The sequence below is a fragment of the Littorina saxatilis genome, linkage group LG9, assembly GCF_037325665.1.
Source record: "Littorina saxatilis isolate snail1 linkage group LG9, US_GU_Lsax_2.0, whole genome shotgun sequence".
Lineage (NCBI taxonomy): Eukaryota > Metazoa > Mollusca > Gastropoda > Littorinimorpha > Littorinidae > Littorina > Littorina saxatilis.
This window is the reverse complement of record NC_090253.1, coordinates 17,271,227-17,298,529: the sequence shown is the minus strand read 5'-3', so window position 1 is coordinate 17,298,529 and position 27,303 is coordinate 17,271,227. Positions and strand designations below refer to the sequence as shown.

Below are 27,303 nucleotides of genomic sequence, written 5' to 3'. Positions count from 1 at the left end.
GGAGGGCAGCTTGAAGACCTGTGCGTCATAACCTCACCAGAACCGCCCATTACAAACCTGTTTGGTGTCCTGGAGGGCAGCTTGAAGACCTGTGCGTCATAACCTCACCAGAACCGCCCATTACAAACCTGTTTGGTGTCCTGGAGGGCAGCTTGAAGACCTGTGCGTCATAACCTCACCAGAACCGCCCATTACAAACCTGTTTGGTGTCCTAGAGGGCAGCTTGAAGACCTGTGCGTCATACTCGTCATAGTCAACGAAGGGAAAATTGTCATCATCCCCGTCGGCCCTGTACTGAGACTTCACTGCAACATACAGAGACAGGGGAACCCCCCTTTTAAGACCTCCAAAACTCTGAGAAAATCAGGTCTGAAAAGGAGGGAGTCTTAAAAAAGGGGTATATTTATCTGAAGTCTTATATCGCGCGCGTATCTCCAGACTCGGACTCAAGGCGCAGGGATCTATTTATGCCGTGTGAGATGGAAGTTTTTACACAATACATCACGCATTCACATCGACCAGCAGATCGCAGCCATTTCGGCGCATATCCTACTTTTCACGGCCTATTATTCCAAGTCACACGGGTATTTTGATGGACATTTTTTATCTATGCCTATACAATTTTGCCAGGAAAGACCCTTTCGTCAATCGTGGGATCTTTAACGTGCACACCCCAATGTAGTGTACACGAAGGGACCTCGGTTTTTCGTCTCATCCGAAAGACTAGCACTTGAACCCACCACCTAGGTTAGGAAAGGGGGGAGAAAATTGCTAACGCCCTGACCCAGGGTCGAACTCGCAACCTCTCGCTTCCGAGCGCAAGTGGGTTACCACTCGGCCACCCAGTCCTATTTACAGACTATGAACAGAACATCTGTGAAAACAGGGTCTTAAAAGGGAGGGAGTCTTAAATTGGGGGGTCTCAAAAGGGGGGTTTTAGAGACAGGCTCACACAATTGCACACACGCAAGCACATACACATATAAACACAAATGCATATCTTACTGATAGTGATCGTTCCAGTTTGCAGTACTAATACTTCTGCATAATGTGTTTTGAGACTTTGCCAACTGTAAACTGGTTTCAGTTTTCAGATGAGCTGTTTTTCTCAATAATTATCAAAGATTCATAATGTTTATTTTGCAGTTGTTTACCACATTTACATACTTTCATATGGAGATTAAATGCATGCTGCGTACTTTTGCAATTGGTATTACACATTTGTGTGTGTGTTCTGCTGTATTTTGTACACCACTAATTTAGTGGCAAATGAATGTATTCAAAACATATTACTTATATCAAACATGCTTGCATGTACTGGGATGTATCTCCTACCATTTCTGTTTTTAAAGATAGGCGTACATGTAAAATGTGGAAAAATGATTTTACCCATGTCTAGTATTGTTGGTGGACTTTTCTCCATCATCTTCATCTGAAATAAAAAGAACAATTACGCATGTTTATTGTTTTATGCAGACATTGTTTATAACATTGACATGTAATTAATGACGTTATATCCACCATGACAATACACTGTACACAACGTGCCGTCATTCCTTACTTTTCATTACCATCCTGAAGCTGTCAAAATATTAATTAAGAATTTACCAAACCTGGTTACTGGTGTGTTCTCTTTCTGTTTTAATATTGACATGTAACTCTGTAAACTAACCAGTTTGTCACTGGCCATTTGCAGCGCATACTAATTTTTTTCTAAGAATTAATTGGGTTTTTTACAATATTAGCAGAATACCAGATATACAAAACACAACAAATTCAGCATATGTCAAAGAACTGAACAAACAAACAAAACAAAAAAATTAATAAATATCAATCAATAGACAGAAATACATTTCTTACGAATTCTGGAGGAGGTTTGATGCGTGGTACAAACGCTGCATTCTGCTGATTCTGAATCTGGCTTTTGGAGGTGTAGAAACTGATGAAAGATTAGAACAATAAAGTAAGCAAAAGCTAAACTGTTTAACCTCAGATTTTGTAATAAAGACATGTCTGAGATATCACTGGCATTAATACCATACTGGCACAGCATGATGAATCTACAGCTGTTACAGCTATATGATGCAAAATCAAGTATACCAGTGAATTCTCTGTTTTCTAGATTGAAAACAAGGTCTGTGTGTGTATGTATGTGTATGTATGTGTGTGTGTGTGTGTGTGTGTGTGTTTGGGGGGGTGGGTGTGTTCCCTTTCTGTTCTATTCAAAGATTAAAACATCAATTAACCAATATATATGTATATTTTTTGTGTGACTTCCATTCCTACAGACAAACTTGATGACAAAGAAAATCCTTTCACTCTCCTTTCACCCATCACTGAATAACTAATTGAAAGACAGACTGTCAAACAATTTCAATGACACGTCCACAGTACTCACCTGTGATTCATCCAGTGAGGAATGTTGTAGTCATCACCCACCTCGATGGAACTCCGAACGTTCTTGCTGCGGAACTGTAACAATGTTAAATTCACAGTACAGTGCAAGCTCCCTTTTAAGACGCCCCGATTTAAGACTCCTTCCATTTTAAGACTCTGTTTTCACAGATTTTCTGTTCACAATCACAACCTCTGTAAATTTACCCCCCATTTTAGGACTTCCTCCTTATTAAGATATGATTTCTCAGATTTTGTTAGGTCTTAAAAGCTTGGTTCCACTGTACCTGTGGAACTCACTTTGAACAAAGACAAAACATTTTTTTCACATACCCAACTTTCAACAAATCTTTGTTGTAAAATGACATAAAAGTATTACAGAGAATGACCTGCACATTCTAAAACAACTTCCCTGTTGACAGTTATAAAACAGATGTTCTAAACGAGACAATCATCAATCGACCTTGACAAAAGGTCACAATTTAAATACCACTGACAACTGACCTTGAAGAGTGGTACAGCATGCAGAGGCTGTTCCCCCATACACACAAGGTCGCTCCCCACACCTGAAACAGCACATTTTCATCTGAATCATTTCTTTTTTTCTGTCTTAGTTCCACATTTTTTTCACATGTAAAAATAAAACGTAACTGATATAAAAATAATAGTGAACGCATCTAACATTGGGTTATTTTAGGACTTGTAACTTTTTACGAAAACAATCTTTTCAGCTAAATTAAAACTATGAAGACTAAAACAAACTTCAATTTGTTTTTTCATCATGAAATAACTGTACTGAAAGACAGATAGAGATATCAAGATAAAGAGATTGATGCAGATAGACAAATGCTTGTGATAATTTTTTTTAACTAAAATTGGCATAAAATTGTTTGTCTATCTGCAAATTGACCTTGACAACTTTACAAATACAATATGAACAAAAATGCTTACAAGTACTTCAGTAAGAACTTATCTTCCTTATAGTAAAACTTCTAGCGCATCCTAGACAATCATTCAAGCAAATCAAACAACTCTTTCTCAAAGACTGACCGCAGTCGATGGTTCTCTGTTTGGTGATGAAGGTCAGTTCCCTGTCCACCTCGAAGACTCCAGGGCCAGGGGTGATGACCACAGACACTTTGCCCGTGCGGTCAAAGTTTCGATCCAGGTAGTAGTTCTCGAACACTGAAGCAAAGATAAAGCCATACAGTATATAAAAATAACAACTGGCAAGTTGAACACAGAAGGTAACAGTGCAATTAACTTCCCCTGCCCACCCTGTCCTGCAATACAGTATGAAGTGCAACTCCTATCATCATCAAATCAAATCAAATCATCATCATCATCATCATCATCATCATCATCATCATCACCAGTCCAATGACTGGGACAGTCGTCGGGGGGGACGTGAGGGCAGAAGAGGCAGAAACATAAGACATAAGACATAAAACACATTAGATTTCATTTCAACCACCTGCAGTACACTAGGAAAATTGAACCCTTCTCCAAGCTGTTCTGTTGGGGGCTGTTTGGCCCCTCGATCCCTCCTCCCATTTGACTTCCTTTTTCCCCCACAACTCTCCCCCCCTCCCCCTTCCACTCACCAATCTGTGAATAAGCCACCTTCCTTTCTATTCCTTTTACAAATCCAAAAACAAAGAGACTGCCAACGTTCCAAAATTCAGAGTAAAAAAACCAAGAAAGGTAAGTTGTTGGAACGTTTGTTATTGACAAAACAATATGTTACAATAACAAACGTTCGAACAACTTACCTTTCTTGTTTTTTTTATTCTTTATACCTTTTACAGCCTCTAAAGACTGCTGCGTAACATGAAAATTTTTTACCACCACATTACCGACTTCAGAAAAACTGGAAATTTCACACTCAAACTTTTTTTGAATGACAAGACTCACAGTTGAGCGACATGTTGAGCGTCTCCAAGAAGTTGCCCTGGGCGGCTGTGGAGTTTCTGGCTGGGGGGATGTTCCAGTTGGGCCACTGCTGTTGGTGGTAGCAGAGCACGTAGTCACGGTAACTGTTGAACAGCTTGCGCAGTCGACACAGGATGTTGTTCCACTCCTCATACCGCTCATTCTGAACGATCACCCTGCACATAGAAATAAACTCTCATGAGTTTGTACCCATTTTGGCCATGACCATAAATGTAAAGCAATAAGGTATTTAATCTTTTTGTTCCGATGTAATCAATTGTCTCACGACTTTACGCAGAGATTCCCTAAACAGGAAATTGCATGCTTTCTCTATCAATAATAATAGCATTATTGTTGACCCGTTTGTAAATGGAAATACTGCTAAACAATTTTAAAACAAGAGGCGAAGCCATCAAGGCTCACGTAAGAAATCGACAAGCAGTAACACAAACTCAATCACTCCGTCACACACACACACACACACACACACACACACACAGAGAAAGAGCATAGGTGAAACTGTGCAAGAAAGCGAGACACTAGATCTAGATCTGTCTGTCTGCATGTTAGCCTACTTACAAGGACACGACTGCCAACTAGTCTCGGCGCGCTCAAAATAATAATGACCGAGACTTTCAGTACTTCCTTCGCGTGACGTCTAACCCTCTTACGTCATAATGTGACGTCAATGTAATGTGACGTCTTCAAATGTTAGAGTTTCTACCACAGACATACACACGCACAGACGCACGCACGCACGCACGCACAGACAGACAAAGTTACGATCGCATAGGCTACACTTACGTGAGCCAAAAAATTAGTTAAAAAAAGGGCAATGAACTAACAAGCGTTTACAATTCTTCAGTTTCAGTTCCTCTGACATCACAATCAAAATCAACAAAAACAAAGTAAAAGGAAGAAACAAACTGATAATGAGAAAGTGAAGATTCTATTTGCAGTTACAAACAGCCGCCAAATTCTCCAGAATATGGACAATTCTGCTCACCTGTAGAAATCTTCATAGATGTTACCAAAATCATCCACCTGTAAGCACTCTCTGATGTCCGGAGGAAAGTCATCTGAAATTAAAGAGAACAATAAATTACTCTGCAGGAGCTCGAACGGACCAAAACACATAAGTATACTGATGCAGCATCATGTCAAAGCATACAAAAGCATGCTCACCAGCTCACACACACACACACGCACACACACACACATGTATACACACACATACACACACACACACACACACACACACACACACACACACACACACACACACAACTCAGCCACCAGCCACACAGAGGAACACTGTAGTCACCCACGCTCATGCACACGCATTAACAACCACAAGTTTATACACCAACAGACAGATAGGCTCAAACACACACATGTAAACTGAGGGATAACACAGACAAAGAGAGACAGCGACGAGAGAGACTGAGAAGCAGAGAAAAAAAGCAGTAATGATTACCTAGTGACTGTGAATCATAGAAAGTACGTGAGAAGAGAACTATGGTAACATCATGGCAACTGTTCTGGTCCTTCCATTTTGCGAACAAATCGGTGAGAAAACCGTTCACAGCTTTCTCAAAGTAGAGATCACCGTTCAGGTCAAACTCCCACATTTCTGAGCTCATTTGGATGAAGATCTGAACAACCGCTGTTGACGACCTGTACACAACCTGAAAGTAAATTCTCGTTAAAGAAACATTCCTTCTTGTGTAAGCCATCATATTTGCACCACTTTGTATTTGCCTAGGTATTTATATATATGATAGCACCCTCCTTCCACTTGAATGCACAGCAAACATCTTCAGCCTGGCTCCTTTCTGTGCAGAGTGGAATTCTTTTTCATTCTTTTTTTCAATGACTGTCTGCAAAGTCAATTCACCAAAACGTTACCATTTTGCAGTTAAGAAATTGTTCGCACATTGGAGATTAAAAATAGGCAATTTAATGTCACACTACATCATTCACTTTTAGATTGTCAGACAAAGCGTATTAACACCGATCAGCGTACACATCCAATGAGGGCAAATACTTACCCGTGTGTCCCCTGTGATAACTCCACTCAGCACCTTCTCTCCTTTTGACCACATTTCATTGACCATGCACCTGTGATGGACACAGAATGCCAATACCATTTATCATGTCAAGTTAAACGTTTGTTTAGGTTTGTTTTCTTCAAAACAGTCATGGAGTGTAACTAATCTAGCTTCGATACTAATAAAATGTCAAGGAAAAAATCAGTGCCAATGAAAGTATTTCTTCCTACATGAGCCATTTTCTTGTTCTAAATGATCTTCTTGTAATTAAGAAACACACTCACACACCTATGCACTACAGTGAACACAGGCACACACACACACACACATACAATTGAAGCATGCACTGCAATATCAAAGTATACAAAGATCCCTCTCCTTTTTTTCCAAAGATTCAACGGCTAGGTAACACTAACACTGAGCTTGAATCAGCTTAAATATCAGATAGACCCATCTTCTTTTCAGGAGGTGATCCCTCATCACAGGTTGGCAGAATTAAACTCTCAGGCCTGTCTGCACTGACCACCTACTGCACCTGTCAGCAACATTCACAACACTGGGGCTCCCCGAACTGTGCATCCCTGCATCCGAAATGCAGTGGAACTGGAAGCCCCCAAAACATACAAGAAATGCAGTGGAACTGGAAGCCCCCAAAACATACAAGAAATGCAGTGGAACTGGAAGCCCCCAAAACATACAAGAAATGCAGTGGAACTGGAAGCCCCCAAAACATACAAGAAATGCAGTGGAACTGGAAGCCCCCAAAACATACAAGAAATGCAGTGGAACTGGAAGCCCCCAAAACATACAAGAAATGCAGTGGAACTGGAAGCCCCCAAAACATACAAGAAATGCAGTGGAACTGGAAGCCCCCAAAACATACAAGAAATTCAGGGAGGGGTCTCGAGACGCACTAAATCTGAAAAGAGCGGGTCCTCGGACGCACTACATACTGACTTTCATGGGTACTGTCGGTACTTTTTTTTGGATCTCTGTACAAACGCACATTTTCAGTTAATCTCACCGACATGACCATAATCTTTTAGTGAAGGGCTTAGAGAACTTCCAAAATTCGGCATTACATTGAAACTAGCACCCCACAGAACATGTGTCGGCAAGGAAAGTGCCCTCCAAAAGCCAAAATAAGAACCTCCTTGTCTTTGGACCCTCTTAAATTACATTGAGGGGGAACCCTCTACACATTAAAGTCTGGAGTCTCCCCTGAAATCGGTGTATGCTGCCTGAATGGCGGGGTAAAAATGGTCATACACGTAAAAACCCACTTATGCAAAAACATGAGTGAACGTGGGAGTTTCAGCCCATGAACGCAGAAGAAGAAGAAAAGTCTGAAGTCCCGGGACCCCCTAGGGGGAGTGTCTGTGGGGAGCCCTGTCACAAAGTCAATTGTCTCACCTGATTTCTGCGAACTCTATCTTCTTGTTGAGGTATACGCAGGTGTTCTTCTGCAAGTGAACACAAAAAAAGGTTATTAGTGTTCAATGTCTCACGATTTATCATTTACTATTGCAAAATGATTCTTTCCCTCGAGAATCTAGCAGCATAAGTCAAGTCACTCAGTGATAATAACTGCTGCGAACACTACCGGTACATGTTTTCATGCAAGCTCATGATCTTAGAGAGAGACTCCCCCACCCCCCCCCCCCCCACCCCACCCCTAACCACACACACAAGAATAAACATGACAGTTTCACACAATTATTCATGAAAATATGCACAAGAATATTAAACTTCATCAATTAAACCAACAGTACATGACATAATCATTATGATCATGCTTTATAAGTTTAAATTCTTGAAATTTTCAGAAACTTTTCCACAAATTTGAAAGTTTTAGGTAATCCTTTGATTCCTGGGACAGTAGGGGCGACCACCCCCAACCAGGCGCGTTCACAGGTGGCGGATAGTGAGATGGCCTTCAGATATGGAGGTTAGCTGCGAAATAAGCCAGGCTTGCCAGGACGAATAAGCAGTCGCGGACCAACTGGCGGTGCTTCCAACAGGATGGGGCGGGATAACAGGTGGCACTGTTACACTCAAGAAATACCCCAGGTCTCCAATGACGGGAGCATCATGCGATCAAGAGCCGCATCTTAAGTTCTAGCCCTGGGGAAGGTCACCTCAGATAAACAAACCAGCCAGCTATGGCCAAATAGCCGGGTAGACTGGACTCGACAGCCCTGTAAAGCCACCAGTCTAGGAGAAGGACCACTCCGATATAAAAACACGCTGAAGCCGGATGAGCTGGGCCATGTATGGCGCATAACGACAGCTCAACGCATCAACGCTCATATGACAGACGACAACGGAATTTCACGATGTGGTGCTCTACCGTTGGAGACCCGCCGGGGTGGAAGAGAGAGAAATGAGCGATCGAGAAGAAGAAGAGAAGATCCTTTGATTCGGTTCCCCTTCGCCCCACCCTGAAAAAGTTAGGCAGCTTGATCTGCCAAAATGACGGCCGAGTTTTTGTCAATTTGAGGCAAGTCTAGGCGTTTGGGTCATATGCGGACACCCAACAACATCCCCGAAGGCTTTATAATATTTTGATAATATTAATACTTACTAAGGTTTTCATCAGCCTCCACATGTCACTGCGATGTAGGTATTGCTCCTTGAACAACAGCTCAACCATATCCAGAGCCACATTCTGTCAATAAAGTCACCAAATATGAAAATTAAAGGCACAGTACGCCTCCAGTAAACCATCACAGATACTGTCAGGCTTTTACACACAGTACAAACACTCTTCCATTTGAACGCTCACCGAACGGGAACATCCTGGGTGCCCTACGTAAAGAGCGAGCAATTTTCAATGAATTAATTTTGCGGATTGTCTGATCAGACAATCAGACCGTGGTGCGTTTTGGCGCTAGACTTAACTTTTAAAATCTAAATAATAAATTGACAGCTTGTTACACAAACATTCTTAAATCATAAAAGAAATATTTTTTCATCAAGACAAGATCAGTACAATTCGAAGTTTTAAAAGTTTGAAAAAAGAAAAGCCCGGAAGCAGGGTCACGCAAGGTCGTGGTTCTCGTAGCAGACGACGGTTTATGCCTCTCGCCAGTTCCTCTGAACAGTCAAAAGCCATCGCTGGAGTTCTTGTGAACCACAGCCGTTCGTTTCTTTCAGATTCAGAGGTACATAATAACGTGCTATTGAAGATAAGCTTACAGCGAGTCGCATTCAAATTACAAACTGACGACTACATTGTGAAAAAAGGAAACTGGATCCCACGAGTTCACGATGGTTCAGGGGTAAGATAAACCACGCAAAAATAAATTCTTTGAAAATTGCTCGCTCTTTACGGAGGGCACCTAGGATGTTCTCAAGCAGTGAGTGTTTAAATGAAAGGGTGTTTGTACTGTGTGTAAAGGCCTGACAGTGTCTGTGATGGTTTACGGGAGGCTTACTGTGCCTTTAAGTGAAAAGTCACGGGGACAAAAATTCTTCAATTACCCAAACAACCGCTGACTTTCTGAGAAATGTATAGAAAATTCTTAACGCAGCAATATTCAGCAATGTGTTCCATTCATGAACTCAAACTTTCACACCCAAATAGTCCTTGCACTCCTAAACCCTTTCCTACATTTTACTTTGTTATGAATATCACTACTTTCACATAGAGGTTGCCATAGTGCTTCCTCACCTTTTTTTTTAAAGCCAGGCATGACATCATCAACAAATTTACCACACTCAAGAAAGCACAAAAAACATGTGGGGATATCATCTGGAAGATTTTACTCACATGACAAGTTTCATGAAGATTTGTCCAGTACTCTTTTGGGAATCACTCCACACATGCACACACACACACACACATAAACACACCATAACCCTCATCTTGATTCCCAGTCTACCGGAATACATTTAGTCAAAACTTGACTAGATGTAAAAGAACAGACACATTTTTGATAGCGGTGCTCAAACAAGCTGCAGTAAGTTATATAGTCCAGATCGTTCACCTTAGGTTCAATTTTGTTGACGATGACATCCTTCAAACGTTGTAAATGGAAGGTTGTGGCAATGCTGTCAGCAATGCTTACTGTATCTGAAATTTAGATGACTTAAGAGTTCAAACACTGCAATAAACTGTTAAAGTTAATAATAAATTACTGTGCTACTTAAGAGTTGTTTAACATTCACTTGCATGATTCAAATATAGTTCTTTCGTCAGCTTTAATCGCTTTGTAGTCTTTACTAACATTTGTTACAACACTCTAAAAATAAATAAAGAGAAACTGTCTGAGGAAGATCAGTTTTCTAAAAAAAAAGACAAAAATGAAATAAATTACAAAAACTGATAAAACTAGGATTAAGTGGCTGGTTACAATCCAGACAAGTCTGGGTCCACAAATGAACATTTTCTTCTCTCTTTTTATATTCTGAAAAATGCTTTCAAGACAGTGATGCGATTATAGGGACAGAATTTAAAACCTCCTACGACACCATCCCCCCCTCCCCCCTCCACAAATACAGATATGTCCTGAAGTTTAAATCAAACAAAACAATAAAGGAGAAGATTTTCAGACTATACATTACCAAAACTAGACTCAAATGTAATTTTTTTTTAAATACAAAAAAATGAAATCAAACCTTTTTGTTGAAAGTCTTCAGGGATTGACTCCACTTGCAGCAAAAGCCGACTGTAATTGAAAAGAAAAGATGTCTGATATTAAATGCAATGCATTATAGTTATACTCATTATGAACAATCACAGATGAACAAACTGAAACACAAAATCAAAAACATGCAGCGACAGATCACAGAAACACAATTGCAAAATATCCGTATACTGATCAAAATACATCACAGTGGACAAATTAATTGTTTTGTAATAACTCGATCTGTTAGGTTATCATTGTTGAAGAGTTGCTCTTCCTTCAAAACACTGAGGCAAATAATCCCACATGACATCGAATTTGGAGTCAAGCGATCAACTAACATCCCTGTGAACATTTAGCTCCAGTCTGTTTTTGCTGCACCGTCCACTCAATACTTTAGCACTCTCTCGAAATCGAAAATTTTATTGTAAATTTTCATTTAATAAATATACCTACCCGAATCACATGTAGCAGTTGACTCAGTCTAAAGTGCTAGGTCTGAAAAGGCTACCCGTCTAAGGGGAGCAACCCCAACTAAAAAAAGTGTAAACGTAGCTATGGTAATGACGACGCACCCAGGGAGTTACCTCCCCTCCTGCGTACCACGTCACTACTGCTACTGACCACGTGACCCCTATCATTCGACTCGAAGAATAACATCTCCAAATCATAAGCGGGGTAGGTGGGAGGGACTACGATATGTGATTCGGGTAGGTATATTTATTAAATGAAAATTTACAATAAAATTTTCGATTAAATTACATATTCCTACTCCGAATCACATGTAGCAGATTGCAACAACAAGGCGGTGGGAAAGAAAAAGTTCAAACTCACTCTCAAATCCTTGTCAAGAGCTGACCACCTGCCACCATGGCAGGCAAAGCTCTAGATCCATCCTGGCGAAGAGCCGAGATGTCACGCAGGTAAAAATTCATGAAGACATCCTCGGAACGCCAGTATGCGGTGTGTAGCACCTCCTCCAGTCTTCTTGATCGTAACACGGCCAAGGAGGAAGCCCAAGCTCGCGTCCCCGAGCTGATTCCAGAGGAAGGACAGGCTGTGTCCCCCCTTCATTACGGCGGCTCCACTCGTAAGCATGCTTAATGAGCGCCGACACCCACCGGGCCAGAGTCGTCTTAGTAATATCCTTATGTCTCTCCGTATTGAGAGAAATAAACAAAAGCTTTTGAGCTGCGGATCTAAGAGACTGAGAACGGGCAAGGTAGATGTGAAGGGCTCTAACAGGGCAATTTACTAAGTCTGGATCATTCGGAGCCAGAATAGTGGACAACGGCCTGACATGAACCAAAGGAGAGGTCGCTCGGGAGCCTGGTTTTTCGCAAGAAACTCAGGTCGAAACCGCAAAGTAACGGACCCATCTGATTCAAAGGAAATGTCGTCCGAATTACCGGAAAGAGCGTGGATCTCACTGCCCCTTCGTGCCGATGCTAGCAGCAAAAGGAAAAGGGACTTGCGTGTAAGATTCGCAAAACTGGCATCTCTGAGAGGTTCAAAATCCGCTGAACGCAGAAACTCCATGACCAATAAGAGATCCCACTTAGGAACGGGCGTACGAGACTTGACGTCAGAAAGGGAAGCGCCCTTGATGACTCCAGCGATCACGCCACTAACATCTATAGAGCGACCTAACTGGCGTAGGGTCGCCGAGATGGCCGATCTTCTTACTTTCAACGAGGCAGCAGAAGCTCCCTGAGAGGACATGAAAGCAAGATGGTTCGCCACGTGCATCGTGCGGGGCGCCGTAGCATCCAGCCGATGCTCGTGACACCAGGTAACCCAGGCCCTCCAATGTGACTCATAAACGGACGAGGTAGATGCTCTGTGCGAGCGTCCTACCAGGTCCATGGTCAGATCTGATGCCCCTTTGCACCTCAGAGAAGACCGCACAACCTCCACGCGTGAAGATTCAGCATCTGAGGCTCTGCGTGGAGGCTGCCGGTGTGAGGCTGTACCAGTTCTCCTCGCGTGAGAGCGAGAGGAATGGGAGGGCCCTGGGCGAGTCTCAGCAGGTCCGGGAACCACGGCTGAGACGGCCAAAGAGGAGCGATCAGCAGGAGGGACGGGCCCTCCTGCTCCGCCTTCCTGAGAACTCGCGTGAGCAACTGGAATGGCGGGAACGCATAAGCCTCCAGGCCTGACCAGGAAATGTCCATCGCGTTCGTCTCCCACGCCTCGGGATCCGGGAATGGTGAGACGAACACTGGTAGTCTCTTCGAGAACCTGGTGGCAAAAAGGTCCACCTGAGGTTTCTGCACAAGAGACCAGAGACGATCCAGCGCTCCGTGAGTGATGGTCCACTCTGTTTGAAGCACTCTGTCGGAGCGGCTGAGCGCGTCCGCCAGAGTGTTCAAGCTTCCGGGCAGGTACCTGGCCGAAAGCCTGATTTGATGCTCTGAACACCAAATCAGGATCTCGCAGGCCCTGGCCGAAAGCGACGGAGACCGCGACCCTCCCTGCTTGTTGATGTAAGCTGCCACTGTCGTGTTGTCTGTAAACAGACGAACATGCTTGGCCTGAAGGGAGGGCCGGAACTTGTCCAGAGCTAGAGCCACGGCTTCTAGCTCCAGCAAGTTGATGTGCTGCATCCTCTGATCTGCCGACCACAGACCTGACGCAGTCAGCTGGTCTGTGTGAGCCCCCCACCCCACCAAGGACGCGTCCGTGAACAGGTCCAAATCTGGGGCAGGAAGGGCTATCGGCACGCCCCTGCTCACCCACTCCGTGTCCAGCCACGGAAGGGTAGCGGATTGGAACCATCCCTGGAGAGGGATGAGGGCATTCCAATCCACCGTGGGAGAGTCCACGAACGGTTTCAGCGCCCGCTGAAAGGGACGTTTGTGGACCCTCCCCAAGGGGACCAGGAGAGCCATGGACTCCATCTGCCCTAAGATGGAGGCCAAAGTCCGCAGGGAGGCCCTCGGGAGAGGCAAAGTGGAGCGTATGCACGCCTGGAGCTTGTCCACCCTCTTCTGAGAGGGTTGGACCGTCCAAGCCACCGTGTCGAAAGACATTCCCAAGTAGGTGAACGTCTGACACGGTGTCAGCTCCGACTTTGATCGGTTGATCGAGAAGCCAAACATGTTGGCCTCCCGAAGAACCGATTGGGTATCCTGCTCGCACCCCGCCTGACTCTGACTCAGGATGAGCCAATCGTCCAGGTAGGCACGTAGCCGGACACCCCGCGACCTCACCAGCGCGCAGACCTGTCTCACGACCATGGTGAAGACCCAAGGGGCGAGAGACAGGCCAAAAGGAAGGGCGCGAAACTGGTAAACCTGACTTGCCCACCGGAAACGAAGCCATTTCCGGTCGGCTGGATGCATAAGGATGTGAAAGTATGCATCCGTCAGGTCGATGGAGGTCGCCCAATCTCCCGGGCGGAGAGAGTCCCTGACCGACGCTGGCGTCTCCATCTTGAACCTTATCTCCCTCAAAAAGGTATTGAGGAACGACAGGTCCAAGACAGGACGCCATGCCCCTGAGGCTTTGGGGACGGCGAAAAGCCGTCCGTAAAACCCAGGGGAACTGTGGTCGAGGACCTTCTCCACTGCGCCCTTCTGCACCAGGGAGTCTATTTCCGCCCGAAGGACGGAAATGGCTTCCTGCGAGGAGGGAGGCCTGAACGCCGGCGGACGCCTGACCAGAGGAGCCTTGCCATCTTTCCAGAGAAGACGGAAGCCCGACCTCACGACCCCCACGATCCATTGACTCTGTATGGACACGAGCCAATGGGAAAGTGCCCGGGAAGGGCCCCCCGCCATCACCAGAGTGGAGGGCGGGGTGGGGGGGAGATCGGGAGCACTTCATTGGGGGTGAGGCTTGCTTCCAGAGCCGCCTCTCCCCCTGCCGGAAGACGGTCGTCTTCTCGAGCCCCGAGAAGAGGAACGTCCACGACCCTTGTCTGCCGGTTTGGGAGGGCCAGCAACCTTAGCCTGCTTCGGCTGAGAAGGCTGAGACTGCTTGGACTGCTTAAGGCTGTGCAGGGAAAAGTCAGAGAACTGCTGGTCCCTGTTTGCCTGAATTTCCTGTCTTCGGGCGTCAAAAACGAGATGCCCGAAGAGGGAACCCTCCAAGACCGGTGAGGCACGCAAAGTGTCCTTGGTCGCCTGATCCGAAAACTGAGAGTGTGCCAGAAAGAGATCCCGACGACACATAACAGAGTGCGCATAGTGCACAGCAGAAAGTCTCATCTGTTCTTCATTGACCCTCGCAAGAGCGGCCAACAAAGTGGAGACGTCATCCGCATCCTGATCCTCGCTGAGAGAGAACGGATTCAGCGAATCAGTGAGGGCACGAGAGAGGGCCCGAATGAGAGTCTCAGCAATGGAGGCAAGCTCCAGCTGCTGACGCCCTGCCTCTTCAGAAGCAATCAGCGTGTTCTCAGAAAAGAGCACGCCGTCATCCTTCTTGATAGGCTTGGCCAACAAGGCAAGCATCTCCGGAGGAACTGTCAAAGATGAACGCGGGAGAGCGAACGCATCCAACAAGTTCCTAGGAGACTTCTGCAAGACCAACCGCCTGTGAGACGACAGTGCGAATGCAGAAGCCTGAGAAGGCGAAGCCATCCACTGCTGAGCCAGCTCCGGAACTGAGCCGTGAGGCACGAGCAGCGGAACCGGAAGTGAAGGAATTCCGCTTCCGGAAGGAGATGGCTTGGCCAAAACCTGGGAAAGCTGAAAAGCTATGGATGGAGACTCCATAAACCGGAAGTATGAGTCATCCTCCTTCCCAGAGCGAAAATCAGCCATCGCGGACGGAGCCGTCGAAGCGGCAGCCGAAGAGACCGAAGCCCCTTCCGCGAAATATCTCGAAGTGACCTCGGCAGCGGCCTCCAGTGCCACTTTGAGTCTCTCCGGATAACCAACACGTGCAGCCTCGCTGGCGACGGACTGAACATCCGAAACATCCGGCGAAGGACCGAAGTCCACGTTGCTGGTAGAAGGGCGGTGAACACCGTAACCGGAAACCGGAAACCCGTCCACTCCAATACCATCCGAACTCATGCCCTGACTAGGGTAAGAGTAAGAGGACGGCATGCCCACAGCCGCCGGAACCGGAACCGCAGTCGAAGCAACAACCGAAGACGGAAGCGCTGACTGCCCCGGCCAGGGCTGAGACACCTGCCCAAAGGGCTGGTGATGCCCCCCCGCGACCGCCATCCGAGAGGAAGCGGAAGCGGAAGAAGCAGCAGATCCGGGCTGAGCCGGAAAAGTATCAGACGCGACCGCGAAAAGCGGAAGCGCAGACACTGTGGACCGAATGCCCAGAGGGCCACGTCCGGTCAACCCCGGAAACGACCCCAGCGGGTGCGTACATCGGGGGACCTATGCTTCCGGCGAGTGCCGGAAGCGCAGCAGACGGAACCGGCTGGTCGACTCCGGAAACGACCCCAGCGGGTGCGTACGTCGGAGGACCTACGCTTCCGGCGAGTGCCGGAAGCGTCGAAGCCTGAACCAAATGCCGCCATTGCTCATCAACACGATGGTCTTCCGTGAAGCCAAAGTGAGAACGAACAGGGGTTTGCGGGTCGTGAACCCGCCGAAAAGGGCTGCTTCCCAGCAGGGAGCGTCCAGCGGTCTCACGAGGACCTACGGACCAGCCCAACTTACTTGCGTCGCCAACCACAGCGGTAGAAGGCGCAGAAGCAACCGCCTCGGTCAAGGACAGCGTCACAGCCGGAAGCGGAAAGGAAGCCAACGACGGGACAACGGAAGTCGAAGGCTTAGAACGCACCATCTCCTCTCTCACCAACGTGCGAAGCTCGGGAACCAGCGAAGAAAGCAACGATGAAACCAGCGACGCCGAATCTGCAAGCGGCAGAGAAGACGAGCGAGAAACAACAGTACGCGTAGGTTGATTAGACTGCCCAGCAACCGGCTGGTCATTCGGGGCAGAAATAGGGACCGTCATAACAGCATTGTTAGCCGCGTCGGAAACAACAACCAAAATAGGCTTAGGGACAGAAGTGGAAGACTTGGGTTTAATTTTTCCCTTCACATCAGCCTTGCCGCGCTTTTTGTCTCCGTCAGACATGCTGACAACAAAATGGCGACAAAAATTCCAAAATGGCTACCACAAAATACGTGACCAACACGTGGCCGAAAATTTCAAGTAGCAACTGAAAAATTACGTTCAATACAAGTAAAGGAACGAGCTCACCAACTACCAGTGCAGCGGGTGAAGAGACGGGTGTGTGGGTGCCGGTGGGTGTCTAAGCAAACACCAAACAGCGAACTTCCACTAGAGCCAAAAAATTCACGACCTGCTCCCTAGAAAGCTGAAGTGTCGAATGATAGGGGTCACGTGGTCAGTAGCAGTAGTGACGTGGTACGCAGGAGGGGAGGTAACTCCCTGGGTGCGTCGTCATTACCATAGCTACGTTTACACTTTTTTTTAGTTGGGGTTGCTCCCCTTAGACGGGTAGCCTTTTCAGACCTAGCACTTTAGACTGAGTCAACTGCTACATGTGATTCGGAGTAGGAATATGTAATTTAATTATAAGTACAGTATGCACATCTGAGCTGACTATTCAACACTGATGCAATTACCTGCCTCAGTGCACAGATCGCCAACCATGCATGAGTGTAACACGCCCCTGGCTAGTGTTTGGCCCAAAATAGTATTAATATGCTTAAATGTTCGGGCGGTCAACCCTTTTAGTTTTAGCGTTACCTAAATTCCTCTTCAGGATGGTAGATTTCCAGGACATCTCCAATCTGCACTCCTGGAAAATCCTTGGCAGTAATGAGCAAATCTTTCTGATCTGGAACACCAATGTCATTCATGTCATCAACAGTCATCTTCTCCATTCCTGTGTTTGACTGGTTCTTCAGCAATAGCCTGCACTACATTTAAACGTCTTTGCCTCGGCAAAGAGTGATTGACAGAACTATAGCATCACAGTTTCACACACACACATACACACACACACACACACACACACACAAACACACACACACACACAAACACACACAAATACATAAAACATAAAAACTGAAGTTTATCAGAAGTTCTTTGCTTTCTCCTTGAACTATAATATAGTATACATGTACGACTGTGCCTGCAGTAAAAGGTCGGTTAAGTAGAGTATCAGGTGTAACTGCCTGTCTGCACTATCAGGGCACAGTATTACACACATACAATGCCTGAGTGTCCTGCAACATTCTGCATATGCAAGAAAACACTTACTAGGATTGCTTCTGTGGACCCACAACTTGAAAGTTTTAGACATTTTCTTTCCAGCTGAGGGCACTCTTGGGTGTTGAAGTCTGATTCAGTCAAAAGTCAACAAGGGACACAACTCTAAGGACCTTCTGCTTCAGCTGTAAACAAGCAAACATGAGCCACCATGAAATTTTCGCCGAGCTTCAAAAGAAAAAGATCAGTAAAAAGATTGTGGCCGCAGGACGTGGTGAAATTCCAAAATATGCATCAGGTGGAAAGGTGTGTATTCGGTGTAATTGAAAAGATTGTTGAAATACCGTGGTAAATTCTCTCTCTCTCTCTCTCTCTCTCTCTCTCTCTCTCTCTCTCTCTCTCTCTCTCTCTCTCTCACACACACACACACACACACACACACACACACACACACACACACACACACACACACTCACTCAAGTGTACGTTCTCCTCCGTTCTAACTTCTATATGGAAACTAGTAGACGGTTGTTATTTTGAACTTTAACATTGTCTATTCATGGACATTTTTCTACAACAATCTCTTAGCCTCTGAGTCTGAACAGTAAAACATGTACAACTTGCTCTTGTACGGCATAAAATAAACAATAATAAAAAAATGTTTTAAATAAGTGAGGTACATGTTTAGGCTAGGAGGGGGGGGGTTGTGCAACCCCCATAACCCCCCCCCCCCCCCCCCCGGTAGTCCGGCCCTGCCACATACACACACACACACACACACACACACACACAAACAAACAAACACACACACGTTTGGATGAAATAAATTCATGTAAAAAAAAACAAGTAAAACAAACCATATTTTGAGTTTTCTAAAAAAAAAAAAATCTACAACTACAGTAAAAGAACTACGCAGTGATATAACAAAATCTTACACAGCAGTATCATGATGACAGAAACAAAACATTTAACACTGTCTGTAAAATATATATCTGGAATACTGACCGGTGACACACAAAAAAGAAAGATGAAGAGAAAAAAAAAAAGAAAAAGAAAAAAAAAAAAAAACTTGCTCTTGTATTTGTAAGCCTAAAAAGTCCTTTGAATTACCATTCATGTTATGGAATGAACAGTATAGATGCGTTTCATTTACAAGAGATTTAGAGATACACGCTTAGAAGGGAAACATCCGTTGCCATTTCTAGAATAATATTGACTTGAAGGGAGACAATTTGAGGAATTATGTTGTTTCCCTGATCAAATGCACTAGTTAATGACAAATATTATGCTCAATTTTGGAGCTCATTCCATCCATTAATTTCACCAGAATTTGTCTTGGCTTTGATAAAAGTGACTTGCTTCAAATATATATATGAGTATAACTATAAGTCAATAAATTGAATAATGCCACGTGGATTGTAAAATGTAAGCGACATTACAGTGCTCTAAACTAGCTGGTTACACTTACAGCCAGGGTTAATTTGGGACACTGCTCGTGAACTTTACCTTCGACTGTGTTAACTGTTCAGTAATCACTAAGAGATCACACATGTTATTGTGCAGGTATTCTTTCATTACCATACCACCTTGGCGGACGATGAGCGTACAAAGCTTGATGATAGCAAGGAGGCAAACAAACCCATGGAGCTGATCATCGGCAAACAGTTCAAACTGGAGGTGTGGGAGACTCTGGTCAAAACCATGAGGGTCGGAGAAGTCGCAGAGTTTTTAGTCGCAGACATCAAGGTGAGGACAGCATATTTAACAGGCAGGGATAATTATGTCGTTTGGTGTCTTCAGTGGGCAAAATGCCAAAACTGATTTCAAATTGCTGAAAACTTTGCCATCATTTATAGCAGGGTTGCAAAACTGTTGTACAAATTTCAATAACTTGCCTAAACTTGTATGGCCATGTGGCAAATTGTTGAAGAAACTGAAAATAGATTAGACATTTCAGGTGCAAAAGTACGAAATGTGAATGAAATCAAATACAATCGAACCTGCCCTGATTACCACCTTTTAATAACGACTACCTGCCCACACCGACCACTCCAAAGGATCCCAATAAAAATAAAAATTCAATATAATCCACCTTTCCATAACGACCACCTGTCTGTTTGTTTGTTTGTTTGCTTAACGCCCAGCCGACCACGAAGGGCCATATCAGGGCGGTGCTGCTTTGACATATAACGTGCGCCACACACAAGACAGAAGTCGCAGCACAGGCTTCATGTCTCACCCAGTCACATTATTCTGACACCGGACCAACCAGTCCTAGCACTAACCCCATAATGCCAGACGCCAGGCGGAGCAGCCACTAGATTGCCAATCTTAAAGTCTTAGGTATGACCCGGCCGGGGTTCGAACCCACGACCTCCCGATCACGGGGCGGACGCCTTACCACTAGGCCAACCGTGCCGGTTACCACCTGTCTGTAACGACCTTGTTTTGTCAGTCCCATGGGTGGTCATTACAGACAGGTTTAACTGTATCAACGTTTTCTGTTGTGAAATCCACAGGATACAGCAGTGTACCCCACTGTGGCCAAAAGCCTGCGTGACATTAACCGAGGTCACAAGCACGCACCTGAACACCACTGCTGCGGCATGATGATGGACGGAGGAACAGGCTATCCCGATCTCAACGAGCTGATGAAGAAACCACAGCCTCTCGTCTTTACTCTTGGTCAGTCAGATTTTAAGTGATATGTTTGTAAGGTGTCAGTCTGTACATCTTACTGGCAAGGTGTTAGTGTGGGCCTGTCTGTCTGTCTGTCTGTCTGTCTGTCTGTCCATCCTTATGTTTGTGTGTGAGTCTGTGCATTTGTGTGTGTATAGTGTGTGTGTGTGGGGGGGGTGTCTGTTGGTCTCTCTCTATCTATCTCTGTCAATACAAACATATATATTATATAATGTGTGGGTGAGCTTGTGCCTGTGTGCAGATGCCTGTCTGTGTTTGTGTACTCAGAGTGATTTGACTTCTTTGTGAGTGAAATTTAGGTGGCAATCTTTGACAATTTTGACTTAGAGTTAGAGAAGAAAAGAATATATAGCCATCTTAATGCGAAAGAAATGTCACAACTTTTTAATACTGTGCTACAACTTCACACAAACTCATGTCATACTTTTTTTTCAGAGCTTCTGAAGTATCAAGCACCAGAAGACTTTGATAAAGAAACGTGGACGATGAATGCAGAGGAGAAGGCCGAACTCATCCCAAAACTAAAGGAGGCAGGCAACGCGCTGTACAAAGAAAAGAAATATGCAGAAGCAACAGGAAAATATGAAGAAGCCCTTGGATTGCTGGAGCAACTGTCAACGCTGTAAGATATATTTTGTTTAAAAGGTGCAAGATTTATACAAAAATTCTGCCCATGGATACAAGGTTGTAAGCAAAATAATCTGTTCACTTTTTGTAATTTTGTAACAGAATTTGATATGTGGATTACTGTATAAACTTGAGTCCCTTTTCAGTGATTTCACCAAACCCTGTCACGTATGTGTGTGTATGTGCAGGGGGGGGGGGAGAGCGGAGGCACATGGACAGTTTGGTTCATTGTAAAAGAAGAGAGCGATAAGTTGAAGAGCTGTATCACAAACTAATTGCAACCCCAAAAATTACCATTGTAAACTCTCTTGAGTGCACTATCTCTTGCTACAACTTCTGTCCATGTTTGTCAGTTCTGCATGCTATTGTTCAGAACTTTTTTGCATTTAACCTGGAACCAAAAGCAGAAGAACAATTATAAAATAATATAATGGTGACTGCGCGTGAGAGCGATAAACAACAAATACTGTACTCGTGTGTGAACGAAGATGACGAAACAAATAATGTCTCCGTTATTTGTTTCTTCATCTTCATTCACACGTGAGTACAGTATTTTTTTGTTGACTTCTTCTTCTTCTTCTTCTGTCTTCTTCTGCGTTCGTGGGCTGAAACTCCCACGTACACTCGTGTTTTTTGCACGAGTGGAATTTTACGTGTATGACCGTTTTTCACCCCGCCATTTAGGCAGCCATACGCCGTTTTCGGAGGAAGCATGCTGGGTATTTTCGTGTTTCTATAACCCACCAAACTCTGACATGGATTACAGGTTCTAATTTTTCGTGTGCACTTGGTCTTGTGCTTGCATGTACACACGGGGGGTGTTCGGACACCGAGGAGAGTCTGCACACAAAGTTGACTCTGAGAAATAAATCTCTCGCCGAACGTGGGGACGAACTCACGCTGACAGCGGCCAACTGGATACAAATCCAGCGCGCTACCGACTGAACTACATCCCCACCCTTTTTGTTGACTAAAAAGGATTCAGCAGCAGATTTTACATTGTTGTTTTTTGCGACGAGTGTTTTTTTGTTTTTGTGTGTGTGTGTGTGTGTGTGTGTGTGTGTTTGTATGTTTTGAGGTTTGTGTTTTGCTTTCTGTGGTTCTGTAAGTTTATAATGGAATGTACGAGTAGTTGGTTGCTTGTTTATGTGTTTGCTTTACCCATCCTTTTGCGTGAACAGAGAAAAGCCAGGAGATGAAGATTGGATTGAAGTCGACAAAAAGAAGATCCCCTTCCTGCTCAACTACGCGCAGTGCAAGCTGCTAGAGGGAGATTACTACACCGTCATCACACATTTAACAGACGTTTTGAAGAAAGATTATGGTATGGATCTTGAATATTTGAAGTAGTTTAGAGTTCTTTTATTCATCTGGGGCTAAAAGTAGCATCAAGAAAATAGGTATAGGCCAAAAAGATAAAGTGTTTGTTTCAGGTGACTACTTCATTTTTTTTTATGTCATCGTATATTACCCAATATTGACGGACTGTGTGATGATATCTTCTGCTATGGTCTGTTGAGACAGTGATATCAAAATCGAGACCAGAGGTCGAGATTTTGATATCACTGTCGAAACAGACCAATAGCAGAAGATATCATCACACAGTCAGTCAATGTTAGATATATTGCTAATTCTCTGGACATTTTGTATTTACTGTAAAGAAATTACAAAAGTATTTGTCTCAATTTTGGCTGTTCCATATCCCTCCCTCTGATTATTATTTCTTTTTGTTCACTCTTTTCTCGTACTTTTCAGTATTTCAAAATGTCTTTTCTTTCAAAAAGTCTTTAGTCACTTGCTCAACTAAATTCTGGGATCATTACATTTTCATATATATTTGTATGTTTTTAAATTTAGGTGTTTTTGTTTTTGAAGTGGGGAAGCAATAAAGAGGTCGTCGATATCAAAACTGATATCGACGGAAATGTCGTCGATATCACTTTTGCACTGAGCTCAGTTTTGCCCAATTGACCAATGGAAATCCACGTAACATATTAAATAGCAATATTTGTTTATTTACATCATTATTTTTTTTTATTTTTTTAAGTAGTCAATAGCAAGGTCCTAGGATGTTTGAGGGTAAGATGAAGTCGATAGCAAACACTCACAAAAGTGTCCTAGATACAGACATTTTTGTGAGACTCTGGGTCATCCACAACCCAGGAAGTGTGGTGAAGATGAATTTTTATGATGATGATTAATATTATTTGGCGCCTTTTTTCCAACCAGCTTCAGAAAGTGACCGAGTGAAAGCACTGTTCAGACGAGGCAAGGCCCACTCAGCAGTGTGGGATGTGAAGGAGGCGAAAGAGGATCTTCAGGAAGCAGTGGAGATGGACCCCTCGCTCAGCAAAGCCGTGGCCAAAGAGCTCAAGGAGCTGGAGAACAGAGTGAAAGAAAAAGAGAAGCAGGAAAAAGCGTCTTTACAAGGACTGTTTGGTTAGAGTACATATGTGCTCTTTTAAAGAGCTTGGTATGATTTAAGTCAGGTTCATGTGATGAGAAGAAACAGTGTGATACTGAATGCATAAATCAGTGAGTAAGAGCTATAGTACGTTTGTTGTGATACCTATTTTTTGTCTCTCAAGATGAAGTGCTGGGAGCTTTTGTTGAGTTGAGTATGATACTCAGTACTATAAACAGAGACTGCAACCAAAAAAGAGAGTTTGTAAAGGGCTTGTTATGCTATTCAACATTGCTGCATGCAGCTCAGCATGTGCGCATCATGTCCTGGTTATACAGAGGGACCCCCCTTTTTCTTCTTGTCGCTCGCTGCATTTTGCGTTTTTGCGTGGATCTGTGGTTGGTTAAGGTGCGCCTGTTGGCCCAGATCCTCTGACTTCAGCCCTTAGGTTTCTTTCGGGGGTTACCCCGCCCTTAGTTCCTGGCTCAAAAACCTAACCCTGGGAACACATGGGGGATTTCTTACCGGGGGTCCCACCCCGGGGCTAGAGCTTTTAATGTGGCTCTTACCCGCATGGTGTAACCGTCATCGGACACGTAGGGCATTTATAGGGTAGTCAGTGCCATCTGCCAACCCACCCCGTCCTGGTAGAGACACCGCTAGTTGGTCCGGGACTGCTTATTCTATATTCGCAGCTGGCCCCCATATCTGGGGGCCGTTCCCCTACCCGCCACCTGGGGACCCGCCGGGTTGAGGATAGTCGCCCCCCCTACTGAATTGGAAGTAGTGTGTTCCCGGGGACCCCCCTTTTAAGACCTCCACAAATCTGAAACAAGTCGCGTAAGGCGAAATTACTACATTTAGTCAAGCTGTGGAACTCACAGAATGAAACTGAACGTAGTCCGCCGCTAGTGCAAAAGGCAGTGAAAGTGACGAGCCTGTTTGGCGCGGCAGCGGTTGCGCTGTGCTTCATAGCATGCTTTACTGTACCTCTCTTCGTTTTAACTTTCTGAGCGTGTTTTTAATCCAAACATATCATATCTATATGTTTTTGGAATCAGGAACCGACAAGGAATAAGATGAAATAGTTTTTAAAACGATTTCAGAAATTTAATTTTAATCATAATTTTTATATTTTTAATTTTCAGAGCTTGTTTTTAATCCAAATATAACATATTTATATGTTTTTGGAATCAGAAAAAGATGAAGAATAAGATGAAATTGTTTTTGGATCGTTTAATAAAAAAATAATTTTAATTACAAGTTTCCGATTTTTAATGACCAAAGTCATTAATTAGTTTTTAAGCCACCAAGCTGAAATGCAATACCAAACCCCGGCCTTCGTCGAAGATTGCTTTGCCAAAATTTCAATCACTTTAATTGAAAAATGAGGGTGTGACAGTGCCGCCTCAACTTTTACAAAAAGCCGGATATGACGTCATCAAAGGTATTTATAAAAAATAAAAAAAAAGTCCGGGGATATCATACCCAGGAACTCTCATGTCAAATTTCATAAAGATCGGTCCAGTAGTTTAGTCTGAATCGCTCTACACACACACACAGACACAGACACACACACACACACACACACACACCACGACCCTCGTCTCGATTCCCCCCTCTATGTTAAAACATTTAGTCAAAACTTGACTAAATGTAAAAATCAGGTCTTAAAAAGGAGAGAGTCTTAAAACGGAGGTAAATCTACAGAGGTTATGAACAGAAAGTCTGGAGAAGCAGAGTCTTAAAAGGGGGGAAGTCTTAAAACGGAGGTAAATCTACAGAGGTTATGAACAGAAAGTCTGGAGAAGCAGAGTCTTAAAGGGGGTCTTAAATAGAAGGGTCTTAAAAAGGGGGGTTCCACTGTACTGCAATTCAGTACACCAGTTTGCATTGTTGTGCAAGTGTGTAACAGCAGCCTACAGAAAGTTGAATGCCACTGTTTTGTGCAGTGGATGTGCACAACTAGTTGCATGCAGCAAAGTTGAACAGTGTAAAAAGCCCTTTACAAAAGCTGTTGGATGAAACATTGCATCAATGCTAATCTCATCTGGAATAAATGGGAGATCACATGCATAGAAATGGAAAGACTGCAGGTTGAGACACTGTTCAGAGACATTGTTCGGTATAGGCATAATTTTCTTGTCCTTCATTTTTAGAATGAGGCGCATAGAACTCAAGGGACAGCAACGGAGAAAAAAAAGGGAAACCGGAATGGGTCCATATTATGCGCAGGAGTTGTGGTACATTAGTAATATGCATTTATCATTTATGACTAGGAAGCCATGATATACATTTTTCAAAGACATACAAAAAACATCAAGACGTCTCGTTTTTGGCCTCTCATTCTGACGTCAAAAGACGTCATACCGTGAATAAGGGCATCACATAAAAATTCTGTCACTTAATTCTTCTGCATGTCTCCTGAGGAAGTGACAAAGAATTTTGAGAATGAAGTTTGTCTCGGTGACTTGAACATATCAGCAGTAGAAAATGATTGTAAGGGCACCACCAGGCTGTGCGTGTTTTGGTATTGAATATATCATTAACAAGGAAAGGAAATGGCTGAAGTGTTGTTTCACAGTTCTGGTGATTATTTGATCACTAATTTTGCTTTGTGGTCAATGCAGAATGATTAAATACCTTGATAACGAATGATTGAATAGTATATACTATCACAGTATTTATGATTGGTCAAATGTATTACGTTTGTAACCTGTCTTGTTGGAATGGATCAGTTGCTTATTTCATATTTGGATAATGTTGTTTGATTTTTTTTGTGCTTCAAAGAAACACAACATTTTAGATTACTATTTTCCAGAATGTTTGGATCAAAAAATAATTTCTACTTTTGTTCAGATGTTGACAGTGTTCTTTCAGCTGTTCAAATACCTTTATGAAGCGTGAGGCATTTCCTTAAAAATATTGGCATAGAGAATCTATATCTATATACGGCTTGTGTGTGTCTGTCTGTCTGTGTGTTCACGATTCACGGCCAAAGTTCTTGATGGATCTGCTTCAAATTTGGTGGGCATATTCAGGTAGACCCCGGACACAATCGTGGACAATTTTGAACACGTGCGTGCTCTCAGCGCGCAGCGCTGAACCGATTTTGGTTTTTCTGTACATCCATTCCCAGTAACTCTTCCTTATCTTCTCCAGTGTTTTGCGCGTTTATCTCCCTTCCTTCGTACGGTGCGCCGGCGAAGCCGTCGTACAGCCGGGTCCCCAGCGAAGCCGGGTATTCGGCTCTACTTCTTCCCGGCGAAGCCGTACCCGGCGAAGCGGTTATTCATCTAGTTATACATATACACATTTTGTATATGCACATTTTCTACATGATACTTTTTTTTTAAGCTAATACAATACAGGAAGGATTTCTACAGTCGCTTTGTTCGTCTTCAACCCA

General features: G+C 44.1%; 2 protein-coding genes across 3 annotated transcripts in view; one reads left to right on the top strand and one right to left on the bottom strand.

Moving 5' to 3' along the window:
* Positions 1-18,284, bottom strand: part of LOC138975477 (GATOR complex protein Iml1-like) — an 89,820-nt gene extending 71,536 nt beyond the window's left edge. For both annotated transcript variants that reach the window (XM_070348170.1, XM_070348171.1), the window contains exons 1-16: positions 18,215-18,284; positions 17,699-17,789; positions 10,998-11,047; positions 10,367-10,452; positions 8,962-9,045; positions 7,791-7,840; positions 6,378-6,447; positions 5,804-6,014; positions 5,333-5,405; positions 4,309-4,502; positions 3,445-3,579; positions 2,899-2,960; positions 2,399-2,472; positions 1,861-1,939; positions 1,390-1,432; positions 200-305 (exon numbers count right to left, since the gene is read on the bottom strand). In XM_070348170.1, the coding sequence (XP_070204271.1) occupies positions 200-305; positions 1,390-1,432; positions 1,861-1,939; positions 2,399-2,472; positions 2,899-2,960; positions 3,445-3,579; positions 4,309-4,502; positions 5,333-5,405; positions 5,804-6,014; positions 6,378-6,447; positions 7,791-7,840; positions 8,962-9,045; positions 10,367-10,452; positions 10,998-11,047; positions 17,699-17,789; positions 18,215-18,257 (1,451 nt within the window). In that variant the 5' untranslated portion in view covers positions 18,258-18,284. The remainder of the gene's footprint in view (positions 1-199; positions 306-1,389; positions 1,433-1,860; positions 1,940-2,398; positions 2,473-2,898; positions 2,961-3,444; positions 3,580-4,308; positions 4,503-5,332; positions 5,406-5,803; positions 6,015-6,377; positions 6,448-7,790; positions 7,841-8,961; positions 9,046-10,366; positions 10,453-10,997; positions 11,048-17,698; positions 17,790-18,214) is intronic.
* A 57-nt stretch (positions 18,285-18,341) lies between these two features.
* LOC138975449 (AH receptor-interacting protein-like) lies at positions 18,342-24,033 on the top strand. The gene is made up of 6 exons (XM_070348136.1): positions 18,342-18,469; positions 19,727-19,909; positions 20,683-20,848; positions 21,299-21,485; positions 22,672-22,814; positions 23,720-24,033. The coding sequence occupies exons 1-6, from the start codon at positions 18,365-18,367 to the stop codon at positions 23,932-23,934; spliced, it is 999 nt and encodes a 332-aa protein (XP_070204237.1). The 5' UTR covers positions 18,342-18,364; the 3' UTR covers positions 23,935-24,033.
* Positions 24,034-27,303: the final 3,270 nt, after the last annotated feature.